General features: G+C 43.2%; 1 protein-coding gene across 1 annotated transcript in view; it reads left to right on the forward strand.

The window, feature by feature from the left end:
- Positions 1-27,243, forward strand: part of GRK2 (G protein-coupled receptor kinase 2) — a 37,087-nt gene that overhangs the window by 4,310 nt on the left and 5,534 nt on the right. The window contains exons 2-18 of the mRNA XM_054971204.1: positions 3,321-3,397; positions 6,557-6,630; positions 8,099-8,200; positions 9,812-9,886; positions 10,644-10,705; positions 11,531-11,582; positions 12,206-12,297; positions 14,197-14,296; positions 15,139-15,217; positions 15,386-15,516; positions 16,293-16,387; positions 17,324-17,431; positions 17,654-17,720; positions 21,601-21,701; positions 23,687-23,753; positions 25,758-25,853; positions 26,894-27,056. Coding sequence (XP_054827179.1) covers positions 3,321-3,397; positions 6,557-6,630; positions 8,099-8,200; positions 9,812-9,886; positions 10,644-10,705; positions 11,531-11,582; positions 12,206-12,297; positions 14,197-14,296; positions 15,139-15,217; positions 15,386-15,516; positions 16,293-16,387; positions 17,324-17,431; positions 17,654-17,720; positions 21,601-21,701; positions 23,687-23,753; positions 25,758-25,853; positions 26,894-27,056 — 1,541 coding nt within the window. The remainder of the gene's footprint in view (positions 1-3,320; positions 3,398-6,556; positions 6,631-8,098; positions 8,201-9,811; positions 9,887-10,643; positions 10,706-11,530; positions 11,583-12,205; positions 12,298-14,196; positions 14,297-15,138; positions 15,218-15,385; positions 15,517-16,292; positions 16,388-17,323; positions 17,432-17,653; positions 17,721-21,600; positions 21,702-23,686; positions 23,754-25,757; positions 25,854-26,893; positions 27,057-27,243) is intronic.

Raw genomic sequence — 27,243 nt, forward strand, 5'->3', positions numbered from 1 at the left:
GTAGGCATTGCAGGAGGCAAGAGGGAGAACAGAACTCAAAACTGATGCTCATCAGAACCACATACCCTGCCCTCTGCCAAAAGATCCAAGATTTGTGCAGAACAGAAACATGGGTCAGGAAAGGAAGCTCTCCATAATTCCTATTATGGAGCTCTCTCTGAATGTGCTTCCTGCCCTTGCAGCGTTCTGACTGGCTCCTTTATGTGGTGCAGCAGTGGTTTTTCTCCTTGTCCCTCCCACCCAGACAGAGTGCGGCATCAAAGAGCCGTGTGCATGTGTGTGTCTGTTACTGTCAGGAAATGGTGTCACCTGTGGGGGATAGACCAGTTAGATGCGCCTTAACATAAGCAACTGCAGCACAGAACATGAGAAAAAACAACCCACGTCTCGACTTCAGTAGTTCCGGCTGCAGTCCCGGTCCTTTGTTTACAGGCTCTTTCTAACCTCCCTCTGTGTATATCAGAGCCAAAGTTGCCTGACATTTATGACAGGGCAGAATCCGTTGGGGAAGGGAAGAGAGACTTATAAACTGGTCAGTGTACTACAAATGGTTGTTGGTTGTCCTGGTAAGGAATTGAGCTGTTTTCTCTGTGTTTGTTTCCTTTTTCTTTGCTTGCCTATGAAGCCAGACAGCCAGTGTCCCCCAAAGTACTAGAGCCAAGCTCTCTAGGCTTCCAGTTCACAAGAGCTTTTTTTTTAAAAAAAGAAGAACAGAAGGGCCATCCAACTCTGTGCTCTCTCCTCTGATGCCCAAGGATGCTTGCAAGCAACTTCCACTTCCTGCCCAATGGCCTTCCAGCAAACAAGAACATTGTCAACAGCTGGCTGATTATTTTTAGTAGTAACTGCCTTTCATTAAGTATCTGTGCTAGAAGAGCTTGAGAGTGCCAGCATCCTAGATTGCCCTCCTCTGTATGTAGTACTGTACTTTACCAAGCAGAAAACTGAGGCAAGAATTAAGGAGCTACAATTTCCTTAAACTTTCAGAATCTAATCCCCCCCCACACACACACACAATCAAGCCGCACTTACCCTTCTAACTTCTGCAATCAGAAGGACATGCACAGTTGTTAAGAGCTAATAAGACAACCAAACTAGCCCATGCGATTTTTTTTACTATTGTGCTTGAGCCTATCTGCATCTTATGACTACTAACCTTTTAAATATATAGAATAGATTCTTGCTTACCACCGATGACCAAATAAGCTTTTCCCATTTGTGCTTCTTTGACATGGATGAATTCTCTTGACATTAGAAGACCTATCTGGATCAGGCCTTTGCCCTGCTGTTACTGCTTGTGACTTGCCTACCTGACCAGGATACTGTGAGGATTCCCACAGCATGATTATTAAGACCTTTTGTACGCAAGATGCTTTATATAATAATATTAATACTGGACGCCCCCCAAAGATGGTTGTCATGGATACATTGGAGATATATATTATCCCAGTCCCATAACAGCACCAGAAATGCAGCCAGCCATCCTTCCTCCATCGAATAATCCTGTCTTTTCCTTCTATAAGAGAAATAACTGGTTTTTTTACTACCCCCCCCCCCCCCGGCAGAAAACTACTCAGACCTTATTAGTAGATTGCAGAACTGAAATTGTTGTCACTTTCACCCCCATTTTACAGCCTAGACTAAGCAGTGAAGTATGGAACACTTGCCCCCTAGCTTTCTAGTGAGAATGCAATTGCCTTTGTAGGCCAAGGCTACAGCCTTCTTTGTATTTCAGCCTGTATTTAAAGCAGAACAAGGGCCTGTCTGAACATTCAGGAAAAAGTGGTGAAGCTCTTTTTGTCTGTTCCTCTTCAGGCTGCAAGTGAGAGATGTTGCAGGTTTGAATGCCCCCTTGCATATAGAAAACTAGCATGTTATATCAAGGTAAAGAGCTGCCTCTCGAACATGCTCATTTTGTATGTGAAGGGATTTCCTCCCCCAAAGCCAAACAATTAAAAAAAAGCTTTGCCACTCAATTCTGACAGTTGTATAACTGGCCCCAAGGGGTTTTTCGCATGGCTGTTTCTATCACTAACAGTAGGGAAAGCACATAATATCAGAGAGACCAGCTAGCACAATAGGTTGCTGCACCAGCTACGGCTTATGTGCCACATTTACTGCATCATCCGCACTGATCCCTATGGCTGTTCCAACTAGCAAGAATCAGCATGAGGAGCTGCAGGGTGTGAAGTGTGCATGTCAGAAATGCTGACTCCACACAGTTGCACAGATCTGGAGGGCACCCTGATTACCATCAATCACGCTTGCATGGAGGGAAGCCCTTTTAAGTAAATATGGCTCAAGTCAAGCTGCTGGAAAGTCCAAAAATAATCCATTGCATTTAGTGTGATTTCCAAGTTAATATGGTTAGAATTCAGGCAAGTGAATGCTAAGACATTTTGGAGAAGCTTTTCAGAAGCAAAATACACTCTGAAAAGCCCGGTTGCCTTTGGGGAGAACACTAAAACGTTTCTCCATAGAGGCTGTGTAATGTGCACGCATTGCTTCTTATGTTAATGTCTGTTAGGAAAGTCCAGTGATAGTCCATCTTAGAAAGAGGGCAGATGCTTTCAAGACGGAGCCCCCCAATCCTTTGTAATACATTAACCCAGCATGAAACTTTTAACTGTTAGCACATCTACTGCATTTTATAAGCAACCAACTTGAAATGCTGTCAACTCATCTCTCAGATTGATTGATGTACTTTTGGATCCCTGAAAAGGCAAATTTATTCCCTACCAAGAGTACTCTTGCCTATCTTTTTGCTTAGCATGTTGGGTCTTTCATTATCATTTTCCATCCTCAGATAAACAAATATTACATTTACCAGAACGGATGGATTCAAGACAGCAGCCCTAAGACTCCACATACTAGTCCCCTTACCTCTCAAGCCTAGGAGAGTACCCATTTACCCTTAACCAGCCACACACTTTTGTGCTGAAGAAGAAAGGCCAGTATTGTTCATAGACTTTTTCATGGGCTTCTATTGCAAACCTCCCAGACAGATTAAATTCTAGCTGACCTCTCCCTTCTATAAGGGTAACAAGCCACCGTTCACACCCCTACTGGGCTGAGAGGCTGCCTTTCTTCCTGCTCCTGGGTCCAAATAGATTCTTCTCTAAAGGGCTAGTTGCTCATAAACCATGAATTAAACTGATGGTACCCAGTGCTGGAGCCCACTCGTCTATCTCTAGGATAAGAAGTCTCATTATCATGCCTTCCACTGAGATATTGTTTATGTTGATTCTCTAAGGGAATAATCTGCAGAGCCAAAGAAGTGCTTCCTTGCTAACCCACTTATATGCCTTCTCTCTTGGCAGCATCCGCAGTGTTATGCAGAAATACTTGGAAGACCGGGGTGAGGTGACCTTTGACAAGATATTTTCTCAGAAGATTGGTGAGTAAGGGAACCTTTCACACAGACCATCAGTGAATAAGCTTTCTTTTGGGTGGCCAATGCAAGAGGCAAGAGTTCCTTTGCCTTTAATAGGAGAGGGATTTCTGCAAGGTGCAGCTTGTCCTGTTGTAGTACTGCAGCAAAAAGAAAAGATATGCCAGCTAAACATTTCTAAAAAGAAAAGGAAAAAAGGGAGTCCTCTCTGCCTTTGCATCCCAGGCTGGTGGTGTAATGTTCCCAAGGAGATAACAGAGAACTGTGCAAATGAATTAGGGAAGGGGAAAATTGCTGAAGTTCATGCAGACACTCTACTTCCTCTTTGTGTGTGCTGCAGTGGTTCCTGTTCGATCTTCCATTGTTAGTTCGGGGGATTAGGATACGTGTCTCACTTGAGGGATATTGGAAGCAGGGGTGGTGGTGCTGAAGAGCCTGGTTTGATTGTGGGTTGTATGTATTCTCCCTCTAGAGCTTCCATTTCCACAGACCCTTAGTGGGCTCCTATGCACCAAAAGTAAGATGTTCCTGGGTGGATTTTCCCCCATTGCTGTAGTCATGGTAGTCTAGCAGCTGCACTTGTTAGAATTTCCCCTTCTATCTAATTGCTTGATTGAAAAGCATTTTTACTCTGCCTCCCCGTATTAATGTCTCCAAGATGGTTTTATGTAACTCTTGGAGATGCAGAGGCCTGTCCAACGTTTCCTCTATAAGTTGGGGATGTCAGCAATTTTTTTTGGTAGAGTTCCTGTACATGAGGGGGGAAAGAATTGAGCAAGTGAAGCTTTTTCTCATGTATCAAATCAAGGGGAGGCTGTCTACTGAATTGTTAAAGGCAGCAGAGCCTGGCCAGGGGAGGACCTGTCTCTAGTAGACAGTGGAACAATGTTGGGTATTTGTTATGATGGCTACTGGGATCACATATCTTGAGTGGAGTTCACGTTAGGGAGGGAGTAATGGCTAAGGGCTGATTAGGTGACATTGGACTGTTGTCCGCACAGAGCCTATAATTTGCTTGCAGTGCTGTTTCCCCCTTTCTGTTACTATATCCCGCCCCAACAGGAAATGCTGTTGCTTCCTTCTACACCCACAGCCTGTTGTGGTTTCCGCATGAGATACCCCGCTTTCATGCCCCCCCCCCTCCCCGTATGTTCCCTTCTGTCTTCCTGGTTGCTTTCCCAGCTGCCTCTGTGCCTCTGCCTCTCTCACCTGGGAATGGTGCATACCTAGCCTGGGAAAAGACTTTAAGATCAGGAACCATTTAGCCACAAGCTGGAGTGGGTGTTGATCAGCACTTATTTCAGGCAAGGAGGGAGGGCAGAAGCTGGTATATGCATGAGAAGTCAGTGTATGCTCCCCAGGTGTGGGAAGCAGAACCCTTTCCACTGCCCCTTTATGATTGCGATAACTGGTATTGGTGAGACTCATATCTGCATTGTACACATTTGTTTTACATTGCGTACATTTTAAAATCACTGGAGGCAGCCTCACCCATTTTGAAATTTGCAGTAAAGTTGCATTTACTTCTGTATACTTTTATGTATGTGATAGGGAACTGTTATCAGTTCTGTGTTAAGGTCTAGAAGTAGGGTTCCTTAGGTTTTTCCATAGAAGTGCCTTTAACAGAATTTTGTAATATGACCCTTTGATGAGTCATGATTGGCTTTTAAGACTAACCAATTTTATTATAGCATAAGCTTTCGAGAATCAAGTTCTCTTCGTCAGATGCCTGATCAAAACATCAGGCATCTGACGAAGAGAACTTGATTCTCGAAAGCTTATGCTATAATAAAATTGGTTAGTCTTAAAGGTGCTACTGGACTCTTTTTGATTTTGCTACTACAGACTAACACGGCTAACTCCTCTGGATGATTGGCTTTAACAGGGAACCTAATAACTTAGGCCACTGGGTGCAATATGGCTGCCTCCATGTTTTTACCAGCCCTGTTGCTATGCTTTTTTAACAGCAGAAATGCAGGAGGTGAAGCTTCACCTGGCATAGAGGCCAAATGGTGGGAAATGTTTCTCCATCGTAATTCCTGCATATTGGGTATCAGGAGAAAAAAAATGAAACAAACTTAGTGAGGAATTTATGGAGGAATCTTCAGCAGACTCTTTTGTGCAGCTTACAAAACTAAAATTGCCCTTGTAGGATTAAAACAGATTTTACAGGTGCCTGTTAGGAATCTCAGTTTTCTTTGTCTAACTTTCACGGCTACACAGTTAAATTAGATTACAACAGTTGCTAATTTGTATACGCACCAGAGCTCTTTGCCTTTAATAGTGGTGTAATAGTGTAATAAGTGATGCTTTCATCAACACATGCATGATGTTTAAAAAAGCTTTGCGCTGGTTGATTTCTTTATCTTATGCTGCTGTTAAAGATATAGAGCTTATGCCTATAAATATAAAATGTGTTAATGTCCACTGGTTCAGATGATATTTTCAAAAAGATTTGACACATTGATGGAAGATGAATGCCAGCTATTTCTGGTAATAGAATACTTCTGGATATCAGATTCTGAAGCACCTGAGTACCAAATATGTATATGTGGGTAGACATCATCATTATATTCTTCTTTTAGGGTTGTCAGGGTGCAATGTAAAGAAGTTGCATATGCCTTTAAAGACATAACAAATGAACTGGGAGACAGTGCAGTTGCAGTTTTTCCTGTCTTGTTTTTCCATTGGTCCCTTTCTTTACCTCCCTGCTCTGGCTGTTTGAAATCAAAACTAGAGCCGTGTTTACTGAGACAGAAAAAGGGACCAGGAGAGGAACAGAGTGGAAGAAACTGTAGCTGCATAGTCTTCTTCTTCAGTACTTATAAAGGTATATGTGTGCAGCACATCAAGGATATGGCTTGGCAACCCTATTGTCTAGTGTCCCTGATAGGGACAAGGCAACTGATTGGTCAGTCTTGGACACCAAGTGGTAGAACTGGACTAGAAAGACAAGTCTTCTGTTCTGATGACGGTGACAACACAATAGATTACCAGTGTTTTTAGCATGATCTCCTGTATCAGAAAAACTGCCTTTGCAGATTTTAAGGAATGACATATAATATCAGGACTTTCCAGGAACTGCTGGTTTCTGATTAGGACAGTTGGCTGATTTGGAGGAGGGTGCATCAGTCCCTAACTGATGTCAATTGTATGTATTTTTAGGGTACCTGCTATTCCGAGACTTCTGCCTAAATCAGGTGGAGGAAGCCAAGCCACTGGTGGAATTCTATGAAGAGGTGAGGATATGTGTGTGTGTGTGTGTGTGTGTGTGAGAGAGAGAGAGAGAGAGAGCATAAGAGTACATGCGTGAGTGCCATCCATCTATCCCAAGTCCTCCATTGTAGTCATACCAGGATTGCCTTCTTTGCGCTGGAACTGAGAAGGCTGAATTCCCTCATATCCTGTGGGTAAAAGGCATTTAAGGATGAGGAGATGATCTTTGAGAATCCCTTTCCAATAGAGAGGAGGCCTGTTCTAGAAGGGGTGATAATAGACCTGGCTTACAACTGCCTTGCACAGTGGGTACATCTTGCTTATTAGGATTGCTAGACTGCAATTTAGTGGTTCCAACTGTACCTTTAAATTCTTGACAGCACTGGAAGATGAGGTAATTGTGAGCCCTCCTTTCCAGTTTTCCTCCTGGTGTTTTTGTCCCTTAAGTCCTGCATATTACAGTAGTTGAGGGAGAAGCCAACTAACAGGACTGAGGGTGAGAGAAGATTCAGTTACCCTTTTTCCCAGTTCGAGGGGGATGGTAAAAATACAGGGAGAATTTCTGGATTTTGACCTAATAACTCAAGTTACTATGTAGAGTGTGGTTGCCTGTCAGAATCCTGGAAGACCTTGCCTTTTAGAGACAGGATGTGTAGAAAAAATAATAATTGGGCAAAATTCTATACGGAAACAACCAGAGGCCTGAAAAGTTTGCAATGTTCTATTTTCCTTACTTTGTAACACTCTACATATATTGTTCATTTTTGTCTGAATTCTAAAATAAAAACAGATTTAAAGCAAGAAAAAATAAGCTCTTGCTTTGTAGCTTCTGTGCATTGCACTCTGTAATCTCTTGTTCCAGTCCCTTTGACTTTGCTTTCACATTGTCCCCACACATGCCTTTTCCACATGGCAACGCATTCCTGTGGAAGCCCTAGTGTTGATGCAGCTGCCGATGCAGCACAGTGGCAACAGGGCTTCCAGATGGCAGCTTTCCCTGCATTTCCCCTACTCCAGTCCCCATGGCACCCCCGCATGCTGTAGGGATTGATGCAGAGACTGATGTAGGGAAAATGATTGTGGACTGGAAAACATCCAGACTTTCCTATCCACATGGCAACCAGCCCAGCTTTGCTAAGATTTCCCCCAAAACATCACAACAAAGCAGATTTGGGAAAGATTGCAGACAAGTAGAAGAAAATCCAGGTGGTGCATGGAAGCACCACAATGCTATGGGCAGATGCAGGGGGACACTTCCCAGCAGCATCAAACCTGGAGCAAATCACCCCTGTGGAAATGAGTACAGTCCATGCTGGAATCTGCTTCTCCTCCCACCCCTGGCAAAAAAGTTTGCAAACAAAACATGATTTTAAAAACTTACTCCAAATACTGCCTTTCAGTTATTTGGTTCACGTCATGGTTGTAAGAAGATGCAGGTTACTGAAACCTGTTGCCTCGCATCTCTGATGTGGCTTTGCCTATTCCTTCCAGATCAAGAAGTATGAGAAGATGGATTCTGAGGAGGATCGTGCAATTAAGAGCCGCCAGATCTTTGACATGTATATCATGAAGGAGCTGCTGTCCTGCTCTCATGTGAGTGTCCCAAATACTTTGCTGTCCCCAGGAGAGTCTGAAAAGCCCTTAGGACTTGCATAACAAGGGTGCTCCATAATTAACTTGAATACGATCCCTGATACTACAAGGTTTTCCAAGCTGATGAAGAGGAATTGGTCGACTATGGAAGAGTCTGTGGCTCCATGGCAGAGTACATACTTTGTATGCAAGAAGCCCCTGACTCGGTCCCTGGCACCTTCCACTTAAAATAACTCAGGTAGCTGATGTTGAAAACATCTTTCTCTATCTAGACCCTGAAGAGCTGCTGCCAGTCCAAATAGACAGCTGTTCTAGATGAACTAAAATTCTGATTCACTCTCAGACCGCCTCCTACGTTCATACCATATATGTGGTATTGTATGTTCTTACATGGGTTAAGTATTTTCTGTGGTCCACTATATGTCACAGTGTTTAGGAATGCTAAACCTTTCATGTCCACTCATTCCCCTACCATTAAGAGCTAATGGGTTTGTTTCCTGTTTGGGCCTTACTTTTGAGCAATTGTAGGCAGCCACCTAGAGTATCATCTCGGGGGAAGCCGTGAGTTTCCACTGGTGAAAAATGTGGAGGGAGGTCCCATTTGACTATCCAAAAAGGCTGTGCTGGGGATTATGGGCCCGGCATGGACATAAGCCATCTGGTACAGGAGCAGTAATAAGGAGGAAAATTGGGTGGAAACGCTGACTGGATACAACCTAGTATTTTCCTCAGTAGTAGATAGAAAGTTCTTTTCTCCAGCCTTTTGGGTGCAGAAAAGAATAATATACTATTCAATATTTGCCTGTGGTCAGCCGCTTCCTACCCTTCCAGCTTTTAAGCCAGATTCAGATTTGTGACTCGGCTTTGATTTCTGTGGGTGGATTGGCTTTTAATACCCCTAGCAAAACCCCAGTCATAGCAAAATTGGATCTGGATATCACCCCCACGGTATCTCCCCAGCTCAATGCTGTTATCATAAATAAATACAGTGATTTTTCCCCCACATGGAAGGCAGGAAACACCCAGATTAAAGGGGAACCATCCACATGAAGTCGTACTCAGTCCAAGGCATGACTTATTACATTCCTGCTGCTTTCTGCCTTAAATGGGAGGAAAAATGAGCCTGCTTTTCTCCAGTTTAAAGGGGGAATCTGGCAAGTGGCTGCAAATGAAGTGTCTGCATGGACACTCCCTCATTTGCCACTGTTAGGAGGGTGTGGAGCTAGGTTCCCTTTTCAGAATGGCAGCACTAAACTCCATGCCCTCTCAGTCCATTGCAGGGAGCTTTTCCCCTTTCCTTACTGAGCTGTCTTGTAGAACTGCAGTGTGGCTCAATAGGGGAAGTGAGAGGAAAGGGGCGGTAGTTTAGGGCTGGGGGGTGGCATGTCTCTACATGATCACTCTTACTCACATAGGGCCACAGGAGATGGGTGGGTGCATGGACAGCCAGATGGATTCACCAAAGAGCGCACTGGATTTGGGGGTGGGGGGACACATACAAGCTTGTTTGTATGTCTCTTGCTGCTGTTGCTGCCACCATGTGGAAGCCAACTGTGAGAAGAGTCAGAGAGCTTTGCATCCAGGTTCTTTAACTTCTGTGTCCCCTCATAGCCATTCTCCAAGACTGCCACAGAGTATGTGCAGAGCCGCCTCAGCAAGAAGCAAGTACCACCTGATCTGTTCCAGGTATGTCCCCCTTAATAGATTGGGACTGAATTCAAACATGCTGCTCGAAAGCATGTTTTGGCCCTTCTGCCACTTTCGGGATGAATATGTGAAAAACAGAAAAGCTGTTCTAAAAGTATTTACAATCTCATTTCAGCTTCCCTGGGCTTTATCAATGCACATATAATTTTGGTCTAGATAATTGTAAACATGTAAGAGCCCCATGGTGCAGAGTGATAAGCTGCAGTACTGCAGCCCAAGCTCTGCTCATGACCTAAGTTCAATCCTGGCGGAAGCCAGGTTCAAGTAGCCGACTCAAGGTTGACTCAGCCTTCCATCCTTCCGAAGTCGGTAAAATGAGTACCCAGTTTCCTGGGGGTAAAGTGTAGATGACTGGGGAAGGCAATGGCAAACCACCCTGTAAGAAGTCTTCCAAGAAAGCATCGTGATGTGGCATCCCCCCATGGGTCAGTGATGACTCGGTGCTTGCACAGGGGACTACCCTTACCTTTTTTTAATTGTGTGCATGCAGTCCAGAATCTCATTTGGCCTAGTGCCAACAAGACTAGCATGTGTGGGACAAACCATTACTTGGGTCAGAGATAAGCATGGTATGACAGAGATAAACATTTCACTGCAACGTGTGCAGTGCCAGGGGGCTTGCTAAGTATTCTCAGGTTTGCAGAGGTCATGCTGGTGGGAAACAGAACCAGTGAATGGAAGGATGAATGGAATATGTTCTTGGCGTACATCTCTTGCTTGTTCACTCCTCTGACAGCCATACATTGAAGAGATTTGTCAATGCCTCCGTGGAGATATTTTCCAGAGATACTTTGAGAGGTGAGTGGACTTTATGTGGTGTGTGTTTATGATTTCATGACAAAATCTTTGGCAAAGGATATCCAGTGGGAGAAATTGCTGGAGTAATTCTTAATGTGTTTATCTGGAGGAATAACTGAAAAAAGGAATGATGCATCTAAGAGTGATATGAAGGGTAAACTTTACTTCATTGTGGAATAACTGTGAATGGGAGACTTCTCTAAAGGGAGGAGAATGGGCCATTACCTTTAAAGCTGCAAAATTATTTAGGAGTAAGCCCCATTGAATGCAATGGGATTTACTCCTGGGTAAATATCCATAGGCTCACTCTGTAAGGCAGCAGTGCTGTGTACCCTTACTTAGATTCAAGTCCTGTTGAACTCAGTGGGACTTGTGTTGGGATGAAACTAGGTGTAACATGGGAAACTGCTGATCAGGATCTCCCAGGGAATTTATTTTTTAAAAAATTAAACTTGATTGGGGCCAGAGCACCAGAACAGTTTAACTCTTTTCTTCCTGTACCATTCCCCCCATCTAAGTCTCCTCCCCCTGCCCCAGCTGCTGTCAGTTCCATGGGGGTGGGGGGTAAACAGGTACAGCTGATGGGAGAATTGCATTTGGGGGGGGTGGCGTATCTCTGTATGTCCCCTTCCATAAGCATCATTCCATTCAGGAATATTTGTGGAGTCTCCGTAATAGAGGTTACTAGGCTTGAGGAGTCTCGATAAAGGAATTGGAGTGAAAGGGTGTGTGTGTGTCTTTTAGAGGAATGATGTGCTCATTGGCGATAATTGTCACTGAGTCTTTATTTGTTCTCTTCTTTTCCTTTTCCCCATTCTCTTCTAGTGACAAGTTCACACGGTTCTGTCAGTGGAAGAATGTAGAGCTGAATATCCATGTGAGTGCCTAGGGGGTGGGAGAGCATTCCTGAGAGTTGCAGTGATAAAGCAAGAGCTGTCAAAGGACACTAAGCATAGAACTGCCTCCGGCCATGTTGTTGTTGTTGTATGCCAGAGTGTTATAGGATCTACAGAGTACTAGTCGTGCAGGGGGAAACTACTCCTTGTATCAGCAAGCTTTCACAGTTGTTGTAGCCACAAGGAGGAGGGATGATTATTGTTTTAAACTTGTAGAGCAATGTGTTTTTAGGATTGCACTAGTGTAAACGAAATAGGGTATTTGAAAGTTCCGTATTGATCTGAGAAGTAAAGCAAACCAAGTCCAGTGCCCAGTACCCTAGAACAAACATTTCCAATCCACACATAACATAAGATGCTCTTGAGTCAGGATCTAAAATCAGACTGAAATAACCTCCCAAACAGCCATCCTAGGGGGTGAAGGAAGAATATGTGGAAAGCCATTCAGATCTGTGAGTAGTGTGTCCCTGAAAGCTTAAGAATATCATGTGTGTTGCTGCTGCGATGTTACAGGGGCAATATGGCACTCAAAGCATGCTAACATTCTTGTTTCTCCCTTCTGTCCCCTCCCTTCTGTCCCCTCCCGCCTTCTCAATGAACCCAGCTGACCATGAATGACTTCAGTGTCCATCGCATCATTGGGCGTGGCGGCTTTGGCGAGGTCTATGGCTGCCGGAAAGCAGACACAGGAAAAATGTAATGTTTGGCATTGCTTTGAGGGTGCTATGAGAGCAAACTTTAGGCTATTAATTTTAATACTTAGTTTCTGCTGTTTAGGTTACAATTAAGTTTGAACATCTGAGTTCAAACCACAGTTGCCCTCCTCACTGATGATAGTGGTGATTCTGTGGTCTTGGTTAGAGCAGTGGCACAGTAGAAGACAGTGGCCATTTTCACACGTCTTTAAAATAGAAGGCTGCTGGCTTCCTTGTGCGATTTTTGACGCCATCTGATTACAAAACGCCACGAAAGCGCCATCATCACTGCCTGCCTCCATACGGATGGTGTAAAAAATCACGTAAGGAAGCCACAGCCTTCTGTGTGTATTGCGACATACGAAAACGGCCAGTGTCTTGTTTGGGGACCTCAGAGCTCCCTCTGCCATGCCTCTTTTCTTACAGATAGCTGGCATGACAGCAGTAAAAAAGTCAATAGGAGGGGGCTTGATGGAACTGCCCTCCTCCCTCAACTGTGGCTGGGCTACTCTGTGTTGGTCTGGCTTTGCTAACAGTGTTTTCCTGCTAATGGGCTCACTGGCACATGCCACAAGAGGAATCAGTGGAGCTGCATCTAAATGAACATTATTATTTTTTACCCATATATAGGGAGGAGGTCTGAGAGAGTGTACTGAGTACATACTTTTAATTGTTTCTTAGCTTTACATCCCCAGAATTGTTGAGAAGATGAGATAATTGTGCACTGAAAAGTAATGTAATGTAGAAATGAAAATATCCTGAGAAGTTTGCAGTGGCCATGATGGCAGTGGGAAACTGTGATGTGCCGCTCTGCCCCTCGCCTCAACTCCATGGCCAGTCTTGTTGCTCCTCAGTAGGGTGAATGGAAGCTCGCAGCAGTCTGGTCCCAACTGGTTCAAGCTGCACCCAAGCATCCCAAAGTCGTTTCTCAACTTGCCCCCAATTCCAGGGAAACCCATAGCAGTGTCTACACTGAAATCAGAGTCCTCCAAGCAGTGTATGAAGAGCTCAGGGGAGCAGTCACTATTTTTTGTAGAATCACAGTCTAATCCTATGCAGTTATTCCCTTCTAAGCACATAGCACTCTGCATAAGACTGAATGGTGGTCAGTAATCTCAGAATTGACTTCAGTTTCCAACCTTTAGCCAGAAAAAAGTCTTCTCTAATTGTGGTAAACCAAAAAAGACTTTACTGAGGCTAAGAAAGAGAATTGGACAGGTTATGAGGGAGATAATAACATAGCTGCATGAAAGGCAAAATATAAACATAGTTTGAGCCTACAAGGTACAATAAGTACCTTCTGGTATCTCAGCCCTGAAAGCAGCCCGAGGCCTCTCTTTTATGGTAAAGATGCCACCTGTGCCAGTTGAGAGGACCCCAGTTTTCTATTATAAAACCTCTCTACAGTTTCTCCTCTGTGGGTGTCAATATAGTTCTTTGCTCTGCTTTAGGGGGGGGGAACCTCCCCCCCCTTCCAGCTTCTGTACTGCCTGGGCCAATAAAATGCAACATGAACCTCTGGCAGTTTTTTCTTCCTTTAACACGCTGAGTGTTAATTGGAAGAGGAGTTTATGAGATAAGAGAGTCTGGTTTAATCTAATCCTTGGCAAGCTTAGCCATTATTGTTTGAGGTGCTATGGACATGTATGGGAAGGCATCCCAGGAACAGCCCCCCTCAAAAAAACCCATTGAAGTGTTTGTAGAAATGTGGCATGGTTTAAAATTCTAATAGCATGCTTGAAAATTATGATCAGAAAGTGCAAGGCCAAAGGATATCTATATGGGGTTCCTTGGGAGCCACATTCTGGAAAAGTGCATAGAGGGGTATCAGTAGGGATTATTCCCTTGGTACTGGCAAGGACATTACAACAGGCTTGTTTCCTTTTCTTGTTCCTGCCAGGTATGCTATGAAGTGTCTGGATAAGAAGAGAATAAAGATGAAACAAGGGGAGACACTGGCCCTAAATGAGCGCATTATGCTGTCTCTTGTCAGCACCGGGGTGAGCTCGCCTATCCTAGCAGTATAGTGCACGAGCCCTAAATCTTCCAAGTAGCATACCCTTCTGCTGGGGAGGAGGAGGCTTGTGGCCTGTGTACGGAGGGAAATGCTTGACGGCATGTGGCGTGCTTTAGCTAAGGCTGTCATGTGGTGGTGTAAACACAGCAGGTATTCTGATGAGCATGCTGCTCATTATCAGAGGGATATAACATTTACAGGAGATGGTGTAGAGCATGTGGCTGGGAGTGTGATGTCTGCAGTAAACTAGCAGCAGGGCTGGGATATGTGTAGGCTGCGCAGTGTGTATTGTGCACGTGAAAGGGGAAGAGAGACATGGCAATGTGTGCTGTAGCAGAAGGAGAGCATGAGACAGAAATGGATTGCACAGAGGAAAGAGGGGGAGGAGAGGGGAGGAGAGTGGCTTTGTGTACCAGATGCATAAAGGGAGTCTGGAAGCCCACTGCTGGTCTTCATGTGTGTGTCCAGGAGGCAGAAAGGCTGTGTGATGGCTGTGTAGGAGCTGGATCAAAACCCACTATAGAAGGCAGTGAAGGGTAGATGGAAGACTCAGCAGCGAGGCAGCAGACAGGGTCCCACAGGATTACCAGTTCCATGTATATATGCTTGAAGGAGAGCATGGTGGCTGGCAAGCATGTGCAAGGGATGACTCTGAAAGTTCAGGATGTGCAGCAGGGAAGCAAGAATGCAAGTATCTTAAGGACATGAGCAGTGATGTGTGTGACATAGAAGAGAAAAATAATTCACATTAATGTTCTTGCATACTTAGTGGATTTTTTTTTTTGCCTTTTCCTGTTGTGACTTTGTCCCTCGTGTCTCTGCCAGGATTGCCCCTTCATCGTGTGCATGTCGTATGCCTTCCAAACACCTGACAAGCTCAGCTTCATCCTGGACCTCATGAATGGTGAGAGCCAGAACCCTGCCTGCCTGTAGGAGCCCTTTCTCCACCTCCTCCCCCTTGTGTACCTTTCCAAAGAATCCCCTGGCTGCTGCAGGACCCTGCCTCTCTGCTCCATAACTGATAGTGGCCAGGATGTATGCATCATATGGTGTTCTGCTTTGTTCCCTGCAGGGGGCGACCTACATTATCACCTTTCCCAGCATGGAGTCTTCTCTGAGACTGAGATGCGTTTCTATGCAGCAGAGATAATTCTGGGGCTGGAACACATGCACAATCGCTTTGTGGTGTATCGTGACCTCAAGGTAAGCATATGTACCTTCTCCAACCCACCCCAACAGCTGCATTGTGCTCCATCCCCATAATCCCAGGCCTGCCTTTCCACAAAGGGAAGCATTGGTGTCTTCTGCATTGGGGTGTTCAATTCTACCCTTCTACCCACTTCTACACCATATGTTTATGAGTTGCTCTGAGTTCAGTGTGAGTGCCTCTATATACAGCTGCACCACTCACAGTTTAGAAGCTGGAATTATGCTGTCCTCCATGACTCATTTAGGGAGCAGTATGCATCTTCAGGAGACCAATTATGTCTTCTGCTTCAGAAAACAGCAGTTTCAGGTTTGAAGAACCAAGCTCTCACTATTTTACTGAGGAAACAGAACCTATACTTACTTTCTCCTTTAAAGAAAAAAGGTGTCCTGGATTATTTAACCATTCGTTACCTGCTTTTTGTTGTTGCTCGATATCATGTGGGAAGGGACATCCCTTGGTGGCTTATTTTGTTTATCATTACCTCAGTATATCCTCTCTACAACTGAGTCCACTCACTGCAGGAACTAAACTCTCAATTTTGGAACTACTCCCTCAGTTTCTTCACAGAAGCCTACCCTTGTTTTCCATGCAACATAGTCTGCCTGCAGAAAGCCAAAGTATTTTGCTGCAATGCAAAATCCTATGATAGAGAAGGCTTGGGGTAGGCTGTAAAGCAGGTCCTCTTCTTCCCCACTCTGTGTGTGTGTTACCTATCACAACGTTCTCCCCTCCCTATAACTTTTGTTCATTGTCCCCCCCGTCTATGTAGCCAGCCAATATCTTGCTGGATGAGTTTGGGCATGTTCGTATCTCAGACCTGGGTCTTGCCTGTGATTTCTCCAAGAAGAAACCTCATGCCAGTGTGTGAGTATCCAAACGGAATCCATTCCTCCAGCCAGCAAATCAGTTCTTTACTGACCCACCCAGACCTATCAGTGCTCCCCAGCCTTGACAGATAGAGCTTACTGAATGCAGGGAGAATCTTCCCCTCAAATCTTCAGCTGTAATATGGGCTAGTGGAAGTTCACTGAGTACCAGATTCTCTAGCATATGTTTGTTTCCATACACAGTTAGGAATGAGATTGATTCAGCTAGGCCATGTCCAGGTTCAGGCCTCCATATGTTGAATATTCCATACATAGCTCCTATGCAAATGTGACATCCCAAAGCCCAGGTGTGGAGCACACTAAGCCACTGTGATGCACACCAACTCCTACTGTAAATAGAACTGAATTCTATGTATAGGGTGTCTGAGTTTTTTTCTCAATGAAGAGTGAGCATTTGTAGTGGTGACTACTCCATTGGGAGATAATGGAATTGCAGAGAGTAGCGCCCCCCACCCCCCAGTTTCCAGTTGATATCACTTCCATTAAAACTTCATAGGGTGGAAGTTTCTATAGGTCCTTCTTGTAATTAAAATTGGAAGAATTAATTAGATTCCAGTTCTAGTTAAAAGCCACATGTGCTCCCAAATTCTCAAGTGCAAATCCATTCCATGTTAATTTTTTGTCACATTTCTATGATTTTTTAAAAATCTCATTTATTTACAAGATTGTTACCCCACCTTTCTGCCTTCATAGGGCCACCCAGGTGGATAACAAATTAACATCTCATCTTAAAAACCATTAAAACCAGTACACAAATACATCAATTTAAAGCCAGAGCTTAAAATGAATGCAAAAAATAAAAAAACAGTTAAAAATGGGGAAGGAGGTTGTGTTGATGCTTTATGCTGGTAATGTGTGATGCTTCCAGGTAATGTGTTTTCCCTGCCAATTTGTTTATACTGCGTCTTTACAGGGGCACGCATGGGTACATGGCACCAGAGGTTCTGCAGAAAGGTGTGGCCTATGATAGCAGTGCTGACTGGTTCTCTCTAGGCTGCATGCTCTTCAAACTACTGAGAGGGTAAGTGGATATGATGGGAATGGGGAAGCGCCTGAAACAGAGCAAGGGTCATAGATGGTAGTGGGGAAGAGGTATGACTGGCAGTTGAAGAGGATGTGGGTGGGGCACAATGGAGTGGTTGGCATTTCTGGAACAAGGATGTAAGAAGAAAAAGAGGAAGATGGATTTTAAGATGGGGTGAGGTTAGAGGGAGTGTGCTTTGACACTTTCTTCTTACCTCAGACATAGTCCCTTTCGGCAACACAAGACTAAAGACAAACATGAGATCGACCGTATGACACTCACCATGGTAAGTGGTCTTTATATCTTAACCTCAGTTGGTGGTTCTGAATCTACCCAGTGTGGAACTTGCCCCCTCCCATTTATTTGGGTCTCAAAAACCTCGGATTTTTTCTGCCCCTCCCCATCCTCACTTGGACGCTTTTCTCTTTAGTTCACAGATGTTTCCATGCTGCTGTTACATACATACACATACATACTTGACAACTCTTTGTAGACTCATTTTGATAAGTTGTTGTTTCTCACCACCAACCCACTTCTGAAGCATTTTGACATAATATTACCTTCCACTGAATCTCTATCATTCTACTTCCACAGTCTCAGGATATTTGATCTGGGTCATCCCTAGTTCTGTGCATTTCAGTGCTCTCTACCATTAGATTCTCTTGAATGGTATGGAGTGTGCATGCATATATGAAAAGAGACACATGTTTCCAGTGGTCTGATAGAAGTGATGCTATAAAGTTGCCTTAAGAGCATGAATAGAGCGAGGAATCTTCTATTTTTAGTGCTGTATACAGAACAACAAAGGAATTCCCTTCCCCAGAGAATTTATGGAGACAGTAAACAGAAGCAGTTCAACCCAGCGATGAGTAGTTGGCAGGGAAAGTTATTCAAGTGCTGCCAAGGTGTCCAAGACTCTCAGGACAGATGTGCATTCCAAAGGATGTGGTTGGAGTCTGTTGTTTGGCATGTGATCATTTCTGTCCATTTGTGTTCTCTGCTCCTTAATACAACTAGTTTCTTCTCATGGCTTATTGATGAATGTCACACAATTTGTTAGTCTGTCTTTCAGATATACCTTTAATATTTTCTCTCTAGCCCAGTTTACAGAAGTGACCTCAAGAGGCCAATCTTGTGGACAGAAGCCGCATGTTTTACTGTAGCAGCTGAAGATTCTAACAGGTGCCATAGGCAACCAGAGAGGCCAATAGTATCCCTTTGTCAGCACTGTCACCTGTCCACCTGCTCATCCTCTGATAGCTCAGTCCATTCTTAAAACAGCAGAGAAAAATATTTACTGGGATGCAATAACTTTTCTTGTGCCTCTTCACTGCTGCAAAAATCAATGTGCAGTGAGATAGTGAGTAGGTAAGAGGCAGCAGTTTGGAAATGTTATTGCTGCATTGGAAAACTCCCAGTTTATTTCTTCCCGTTCAAGGATTTGTACTACTATATATTTTTCTGGATTGGGTTTTTTAGCTTTAGATGGTCATTGTGGTGGGCAGGTGAAAGTTCTGACCACCATAGTTCAGGCTGGCCACACAAGACTGTTCTGTCTTGTGTGAGGCATTCTACCTGGAGCTGGGTGCTGCCTGAGATTATTGAATGAGGAACTGACTCCAACGAAGAGGGCTGCAGAGAATTTTATCAGATATTTGTCCCACTCCTTCAGTCTCTTCCACTAGCAGTTACCTTGGAGTTATGATTTGCAGGTTTTCCCTGGTAGCAACTATTCAATGTGATTCCTGGAATTCTGAAAGGAGTAGTCTTCTTGTCACCATGGCCAAACCATTTTTGGGTGTACAGAAACCAGCTCTTTCCCACTGCTGCCATGTATGCAGTGGCAGTATGACATGATCTTCTTTCTCCCTAAGTAAAGGTTCCATTACAGTGTACATCTGCTAAATTGTTTTTTGCAAGTGGGAAATAGTTTTAAATGTGACAGTGTCTCTCACAGGACAGAGATTTAACTTTGACATGGGAAACTTGGGTTCAAATTCGGTTGCAGCCTCAACTAGGCTTACTATCCTTGGGCAAGTTCCATATTCCCAGGTTCCTCTGTCTATCCAGTGGTATAGCAAATGTGGCTCTTCTTTTAAAAAAAAAAGAAAATCAAACCAATAAGTTATGTTGGAGGGATAGCTGGGATGCCAGGTTAACCAGTATGTGAAGGGAATGGCAAGCAAAGATTTCTATGGGACTAAAGGGCTTCTTAGAGATATTTTTACAGAAAGAGAAATGATAGGGGTGAACAGTTGCCAGTAATCCAAATGTAAAAGATGCGAACTTAATGCCAGTGTGCTAAAACAATCATGCAGGGTGAACTTGGTTATATTTATTACTTATTGTGAAATCTTGTCTGTGCCACTTCCTACTGAAGAACTTGGAACAAGTAGTATTTGGGCTCCAGAAATTTTATGTATTGTTGTGTCAATTATCAGCAGGGCTCATTTCGAGGGGGAACATACAGGAACACAGTTCCAGTAGTTCCCCAAAGAGGTCACATGTCATGTGGCCCCGCCCGGATTGGGGCTGAAATGGCCTCAATCAGGCCTCTGACAGATGGTGGATCACTCTCCCACTCAGCAGCGTCCCGATCCTGACTATTTTGGGCCCCTTTTCAGCCATTTTCAGCCCCTTTTGCCATTTTGGGCCCAATTTCGGCCCTGAATGGCCAGGATTGGGTCCAAAACAGCCAGGATAGGTGATGTCAGGGGGTGTGGCATATGCAAATCAGTTATACCAATGACACACTTCTGGTGATGGCAAGGGGTGTGGCATATGCTAATGAGCTGTGCTAATGAGTTCCTCCAGCTCTTTTTCTACGAAATGACCCATGATTATCAGTAATGCTAAGTTGTATAAAGATCCAGAGGAGTTAGCCGTGTTAGTCTGTAGTAGCAAAATCAAAAAGAGTCCAGTAGCACCTTTAAGACTAACCAATTTTATTGCAGCATAAGCTTGATTCTCGAAAGCTTATGCTGCAATAAAATTGGTTAGTCTTAAAGGTGTTACTGGATTCTTTTTGATTTTGCTAAGTTGTATAGTTTCTGTTAGCTGTTATGATCTATACTTAATGGATTTGTCTAACAGTCTTTTTAAAAGTTTGGCCACTGTTATATCCTGTATCAGAATTTATACTTTCATAAATTAGCTGCAGTGTATGTAAAACGCTTTTGCTTGTGTCCAGCCTATTACCAATCACTTCCTTTTGGTGACCCTGACATCAGAGACAGAGAAAAGCCTCTCTTTATCCACTCTCTCCTAACCGCCAAAACATCTTTCTTAGATTAGTTTATGCCGTTTGGGTGGTTTTTGAGGACTGCTTCTTCTAGAAAGCCATGGCTTTCATTTTTCTTCCAGGCTAATCAGTAGAGCTCCTGTATTACACTAGATTTCTTGAGGGTATAAGTTCCCTCCTACAGTCCTTTCCTTGTACTCAGTACAGCTGGATAATTCAGGCAGCAAAAGGGAAGAGTGAGACAATTCCCTTTATCATGATAGGCTCCAGTTGTGCATCAGCTGCCATACTGTTTTGAGAGGCTTTTAGAGAAATCATGATGAAGCAGAGGAAAGTGGGAGGGAGGGATGGTGTAGAGGAGGGCAGCTTTGGATGTTTGCAACAAACTGCTGCCACTGTGATGCAAGTTATAGAGAAAATGTAACCATGCTTGTACACTGTCTGTTGGAGATAAGGGGTGTTGGCTGACCTCTCCACAGTAAGTGTGCACTTGTGGATGTTTGTTGGCTGGGCATGATAGCAATTAAAAAAACCACTTTCCCCTGCTGACAATGATTGAGGATGCTTTTAGTCCTGTGCCTCTCATCTACCTCTTCCTGGGATTGTTATTGCATGGCTATCATACACAAGTATTCTGCAACCTTTTCTGTGGAACCTCCTTTGAGCTCGAGGAACAGGGATTCTTGTCCCTTCTGGCAGCCTGAATGAATAAATGCTCTCATTTGCTCAGCACAGCCTATACCCAGAAGACAGAATTGCTGGAATAAAGCTCCTAGGCTCAAGGAATTCTCCATATAGCCTCCTGACAGGATCTCTGTAGTTTCCTAGAACATCCTGCACTTGTTTTTAGGTGGTGTTGCCTGTTCTCCCTTCTTCCACCTTTCCCAGTTCTCTTCTTCTAACCCTCCTCTGTTAATTCCCACAGGCTGTGGAGCTGCCGGATTCCTTTACACCCGAGCTACGCTCCCTGTTGGAAGGGTTGCTTCAAAGAGATGTCAATCGTCGCCTGGGTTGTATGGGCCGTGGGTGAGTGCCACTATAGGGGAGCTAGCTGGCTGGGTTGTAGGAGAGAGTGCCTGAATGGGCTATGGTTTTACAGTAATCCCATACAAGAAACGGCTGAATACATGGGAGGTGGTTTAGATTTGAGCTGTTTTGGCCACTCCTCATTTTAGAAAAAAGATCTGGAAAAATTACTGTAGTTACCACAACAAAAGGCAGCTTTAAAACATGTCTGCACTCGATTTCTTGCTGATATTGTACACTAATATAATGGGATCTATTCAGATTCTGCCATTTTTCTGTGCGGAAGGGACTTCTGAAAAACACATCCTCCAGAGTTCTGCTGTTAGTTTAGCTTTCCCTGGCTTCACACTTGCCCTATTCCTCAGATTCAAAATTGAGCCACAATCTGATGACCTTGGATCAGAGATTTGAGAGAAAAAGACTGTGTACGTGTACTTCAGCAACATATGCTTCCTTATGGCTGTGTGTTTTCCATGTATTGTCTACTCATCATAGAACCTTAGATAGGATGTGGAATGTAGAGAATTGTAGTTTTCATTTGTTTAAAATAAATCAGCTTTTGGTCATTAATACTTGCAGGGGATCTCCTTAAGCAACGTGCAGTCATAAAAGCCAGAGAGGGACTGTATGGTATTTCCAGGGCCTGTTAAGGGCATGAAAATCTCCCTCATGCCTCCCTGACCCAGCTCCCCTCTATCTTTACCCATCACTGTTTCATTTTTTGTTAGAAAATTCAAAAATTGGTTTGAATAAAGAAGACAACTTCAAATTAGAAATTAACTATTCATACATGCCAGTTGCCATTACTTTCTGAAACACCCTAGTACTTTTTTTTAATGAGGGGTGGCCAAAATAGTCCAAATCCAAGTACTAGGGAGGGGCTGTGGCTCAGTGGCAGAGCCTCTGCTTTGCATGCAGAAGGTCTGAGGTTGAACCTTCAGCATCTCCAATTAAAAAGGACTAGGCTCTGGGATCTGAAAGGCTTCTGCCTGAGACCTTGGAGAGCTGCTGACAGTCTGAGCAGACAATAGTGACCTTGATGGACCCCAAGTGGGAATCCAAAGTGGCTTACATAATTCTCCATGTTATCTTTACAGCAATCATGTGAGGTAGGTTAGGCTGATTGTGAATGAGTGACCCATGGTCACCCAGCAAACTTCCATGGCAGAGTCAGGATTTGAACCTGGGTCTCTCAGATTCTAATATGACACTGAATCTCTCTCTCAGTAGGAACAAGCCTTCTTTGTTCAATTTATGTGTCAGATGAAGGAGTTCCTTTGCCTAAGCAAGTTCATGCTATGCTGAGGCACTTAGCTTTTCAGAAATGCTGCACTGATTTTGCAGTGACACAATTCCATGCTGAGACAAAGTTCTGTGCTAAGAAAAGTTCTTGTCTGTAACTCGCATAAATTATGCAAATTGAGCAGATTTTTCATAATCTTCTTTTGTTCTTCAGGGTTTTGTAAAACTATTTTTGCATCATTTCGTTTGGTTTTAGAAGTCCATGAGGAAAGAAAAGGAGCTATTTACTTGAAACTCCACCCCACGCTCTGGAAATTTTAGTCACTTCTCTGGTTTGCTTTATTTTAAATGATAGCTGGGTTTCTCAGCTGAGTTTTGCACCCAGTACCACATATTCTGCACTTTTTCTGCATCTCTGGGATCATTGCACACAAATGGTTGTACATTTAGGATGCTACAAATATTTGTTAGCTGCAACAAAATAAAGCTGCTATTCTTCCAGAGGTGTACCAAGCTAAGTTAATACAGAAGGAAGAGTCTGGTAGGTTCAACAGTGATTTCTTCAAGCTAAATCTCAATGTGTTTTGAACTTTAAAAAGTAGTTGCACAACAGAAAGCACAGGCAGGCATTCTAGTTGTGTTTGCTATTCACGATGGAGCAGTTACTTCCAAGCTTGTCATCCCCTAGATAATTCAGTGATGAAAGGAGAGTTCCTTATTGTCTGTTACTACCTTTTCAACAGGGCGGCTGAGGTAAAGGAGAGTTCTTTCTTCAAGGGCCTAGACTGGCAGATGGTTTTCCTACAGAAAGTGAGTATGGATCTCTAGATTGCATGGAAAATGTGGGACTCTGTTTTATTGCAAAATATGCCAATAGACAGGTTGGTGAAAAAAACAGTGACAATCTAGTAACAGCTTTATATGGCAAAAGAAAAAAAAAACAAGAATTAAAGTTTGAAAAGAGCAGAAGAGATGCATGTCCTGAGTGCTTAATTAGATTTGGGGGGATTTAAAAAAAATTAATTAACAAAAAAGTCATAGCAGATTATATAGATTTTTGTGCTAATTGTTTGAGGTACTGTAAAGGTTTTCCTGTAAATATATTACTGTGGGTCAAAGGCAGGGAAGTAATTTTTCGAGTTCCATCCTAATTGTTTTACTTTCACCATGCGGTAGATGTCACTGGACTCTTTGCCCAGATCATTCACCAACACCATCAGTAGAGTCTGATATCAAATGAGCAAGAATGATCATCTTAGTTCTTTTCAAAGTTGGAAAATGTGTGTAGTTAACAAGTTTAAATCTTAGTTAGAAAATAATGTTATAATTCATATAATTCAAGAAAAGACGGGTGACCTTAAACCACCTTTTTAATATTTGCAAATCTAGCATTTCCTATTAATATGGTTTAAAATGGGGGAGTGGAAGTAATGTATATTTTAAAGCAGTGACATACTGTGTCTAAAATTAATCAAGTTTTGTGAAGATTGTATTCATTGTTTGGGGACATGCCCAAGAGCAACATCTTTTTGGTTGGAAACTATGAATTCAGTTTGGGTGAATCTACATTTGGACCACAGATTCTTTTTATTGACTTCCATAAAAGGCAAAGAGTCTAGGGGCAAAGAACAACTTTTATTCTGCAAGATAGTAGCTGCCAGAGTAGTGTATACTGAGTTCTGGAGATGTAACAAAATTCCCAGTATGATTAAGTAGCATTTGAAATTGTGGGATTTAGCCAAAATAAACTACATCTCCTGGTATATATGGGTTTAGGAGGGAAACAACTCCCTCCAAACATCCAAATCTGAAGAAAACTGGAAATGGTTTAGAGATTTTTAGAGTGCTAAAAAAGCAGCCCATTTACCCTTATATAAATTTATTGGTTATAGTTCAAGGTATTAGCGATTAATTGGCAATAGAGCTAATAATCTTTTTTACACTTCTTATGTATATGTTAAATGCTACAGTGTCTTTTTGTTTTTCTAATGTATCTCAGGGGTATTTAAATTTTTAATCTTCACTGAACTATTTTGCTTATTTTCTCAAATATTTTTGCATATCTTGTTATCTTTGTCATTTTTGTATTAACCTTACTAGTGTTACCATTTACTATTAATATTTCTTTGTGTTTCTCTTTTTATTAATATCTAAGGCATACCTATGGAGCTATTTTTCTTTTTTGTATTTTGATCAACAAGATTTTTTTAAAATACTGAGAGCCGGTGTGTTGTGGGTAGTGGTTAGAGTATTGGACTAGGATCTGGGAGACCCAGTTTTGAATCCCCGTTCTGCCATGGAAGTTTACTGAGTGATGTTGGGCCAGTCACACTTTCTCAGCATAACCTACCTCACAGGGTTGTTGTGAGGGTAAAAAGAAGGAAAGGAGAATTATGTAAACCACCTTGGGTCCCCATTGCAGAGAAATGCTAGGTATAAATGAAGTAAATAAATAAATTACGCAGTGGGAGGAAGGAGGAAACTGGAGGGGAGAATAATAATAATAATAATAATAATAGATTTATATACTGCCTTTCAGGACAACTTAATACCATATTCAGAGTGGTTTAAAAAGTCAATGTCATTATTATCCCCACAAACAGACACCCTGTAAGGTAGGTGAGGCTGAGAGAACTCTGAGAGAGCTGTGACTGATCCAAGGTCACCCACCTGGCTTCAAGCGGAGGAGTGGGGGATCAAATCCAGTTATCCAGATTAGAGTCCTACCACTCCTAACCACTACACCAAACTGGGTGGGACAGCTCTCTTCTGTCCTTCTGAACTGCAACTTTTCCTCCCAATCTATCTTCACAGTACCCACCACCCTTGATCCCACCCCGCGGGGAAGTGAATGCAGCTGATGCTTTTGACATTGGTTCCTTTGATGAAGAGGATACAAAAGGAATCAAGGTATGGAGGGGATGACCCCACTGGGTCAAGCTAAGATGCCTCTAATCTAGCATTTTGCTAACCAGCCAGATACCCCTGAGAAGCATGCAAGGAAGACATGATGATCTATTTAGTGTGATAAACAGCCATTCTTTCTTATTTGCTTCTAGCAAATGCTACTTAGCAATATATTGCCTCTGAACACAGAGGTTCAGTTTATTACAGTTAATAGCAACTGATAGACCTATCCCTTCAAGGATTTGTTTAATTATTAGAACTAGTTAAGATAGTAGCCATCATCACATTTCATTGCAATGTAGTTCATAATAAATATGTATTGAACAAAGATTTAGGCTTTGGCTAAAGCTGTCCTTATTTGTGGGAAGAACATAGCTGTATGATTACTATGACCCTTTGATCTTCTGCCTCCTGTTAGGACCTTCCACACACAAGCCAGGAACCTTGACTATCACTATCTGTTCCCTGTTATAGAATCAAGATGAGGGGTTTCAGGAAGTAATCCTCAGTTCTAGAAACCTGCTTGCATATAATGAGTGCCTGGGGATTGCTGTGCTAGCTCAGATCCAAAGCCCCTTCTGGCCCAGCTTTGACTCTGGGCCACCAGGTGCCTCAAAGAAAATCAAAAGTAAGACATAGTAGCAGCAACCACCTCATTTGCTAGCTGCAGTTGAAGAGAGCCTAACGTAAGAAAATGGTGGTGTGTTTGTGTTAGCTAAATTTCATGTGAAGGACATAATGGGTAACACAGATGAACTTGAGGAATGGGGAAAGGGAGATGGTAATTGGATGTGAGGTGCTCAAGAGTAAGTATGAGAATATATATGTAGAAGACATGAGGTAGGCAGTTGTGGGGAAACCATGAGGGTTGGGGTTTAGAGTGTCTAAAAGAGGTTGTGTAGGCTTCGTGAATGATGGAATGTAGAAGAAAGAGGGGCAGAGCTGGTGCAAACGACTTGATAGTACTGTATTTAAAATGGAGGTGAGAAGTGGTAGGACTGTCCCCAACACTCCACAGTAACTTCACTTGCCTCTCTTCTCAGCTACTGGATAGTGACCAGGAGCTCTATCGTAACTTTCCGCTCACCATCTCAGAGCGTTGGCAACAGGAGGTGACAGAGACTGTTTTTGACACAGTCAATGCAGAGACTGACAAACTGGAGGCCCGCAAAAGAGCAAAGAACAAGCAGCTGGGCCACGAGGAAGGTGAGCCCCACTCTTGAGAGGCTAAATTTCCCTTGGAACCTTTACTCAGGATAACTGTGCTCCCTTGCTCAGAGCATCTTCTCTCATCGCTCAGTTCTGCCTCTTACAACTCTCACTATCTATGGGGCAGTAGAAAAGAGCAAGAGTCAAGTAGCACCTATAAGACTAACCAGATTTGTGGTACGGT

This window comes from Eublepharis macularius, chromosome 2, assembly GCF_028583425.1.
Source record: "Eublepharis macularius isolate TG4126 chromosome 2, MPM_Emac_v1.0, whole genome shotgun sequence".
Classification (NCBI taxonomy): Eukaryota; Metazoa; Chordata; class Lepidosauria; order Squamata; family Eublepharidae; genus Eublepharis; species Eublepharis macularius.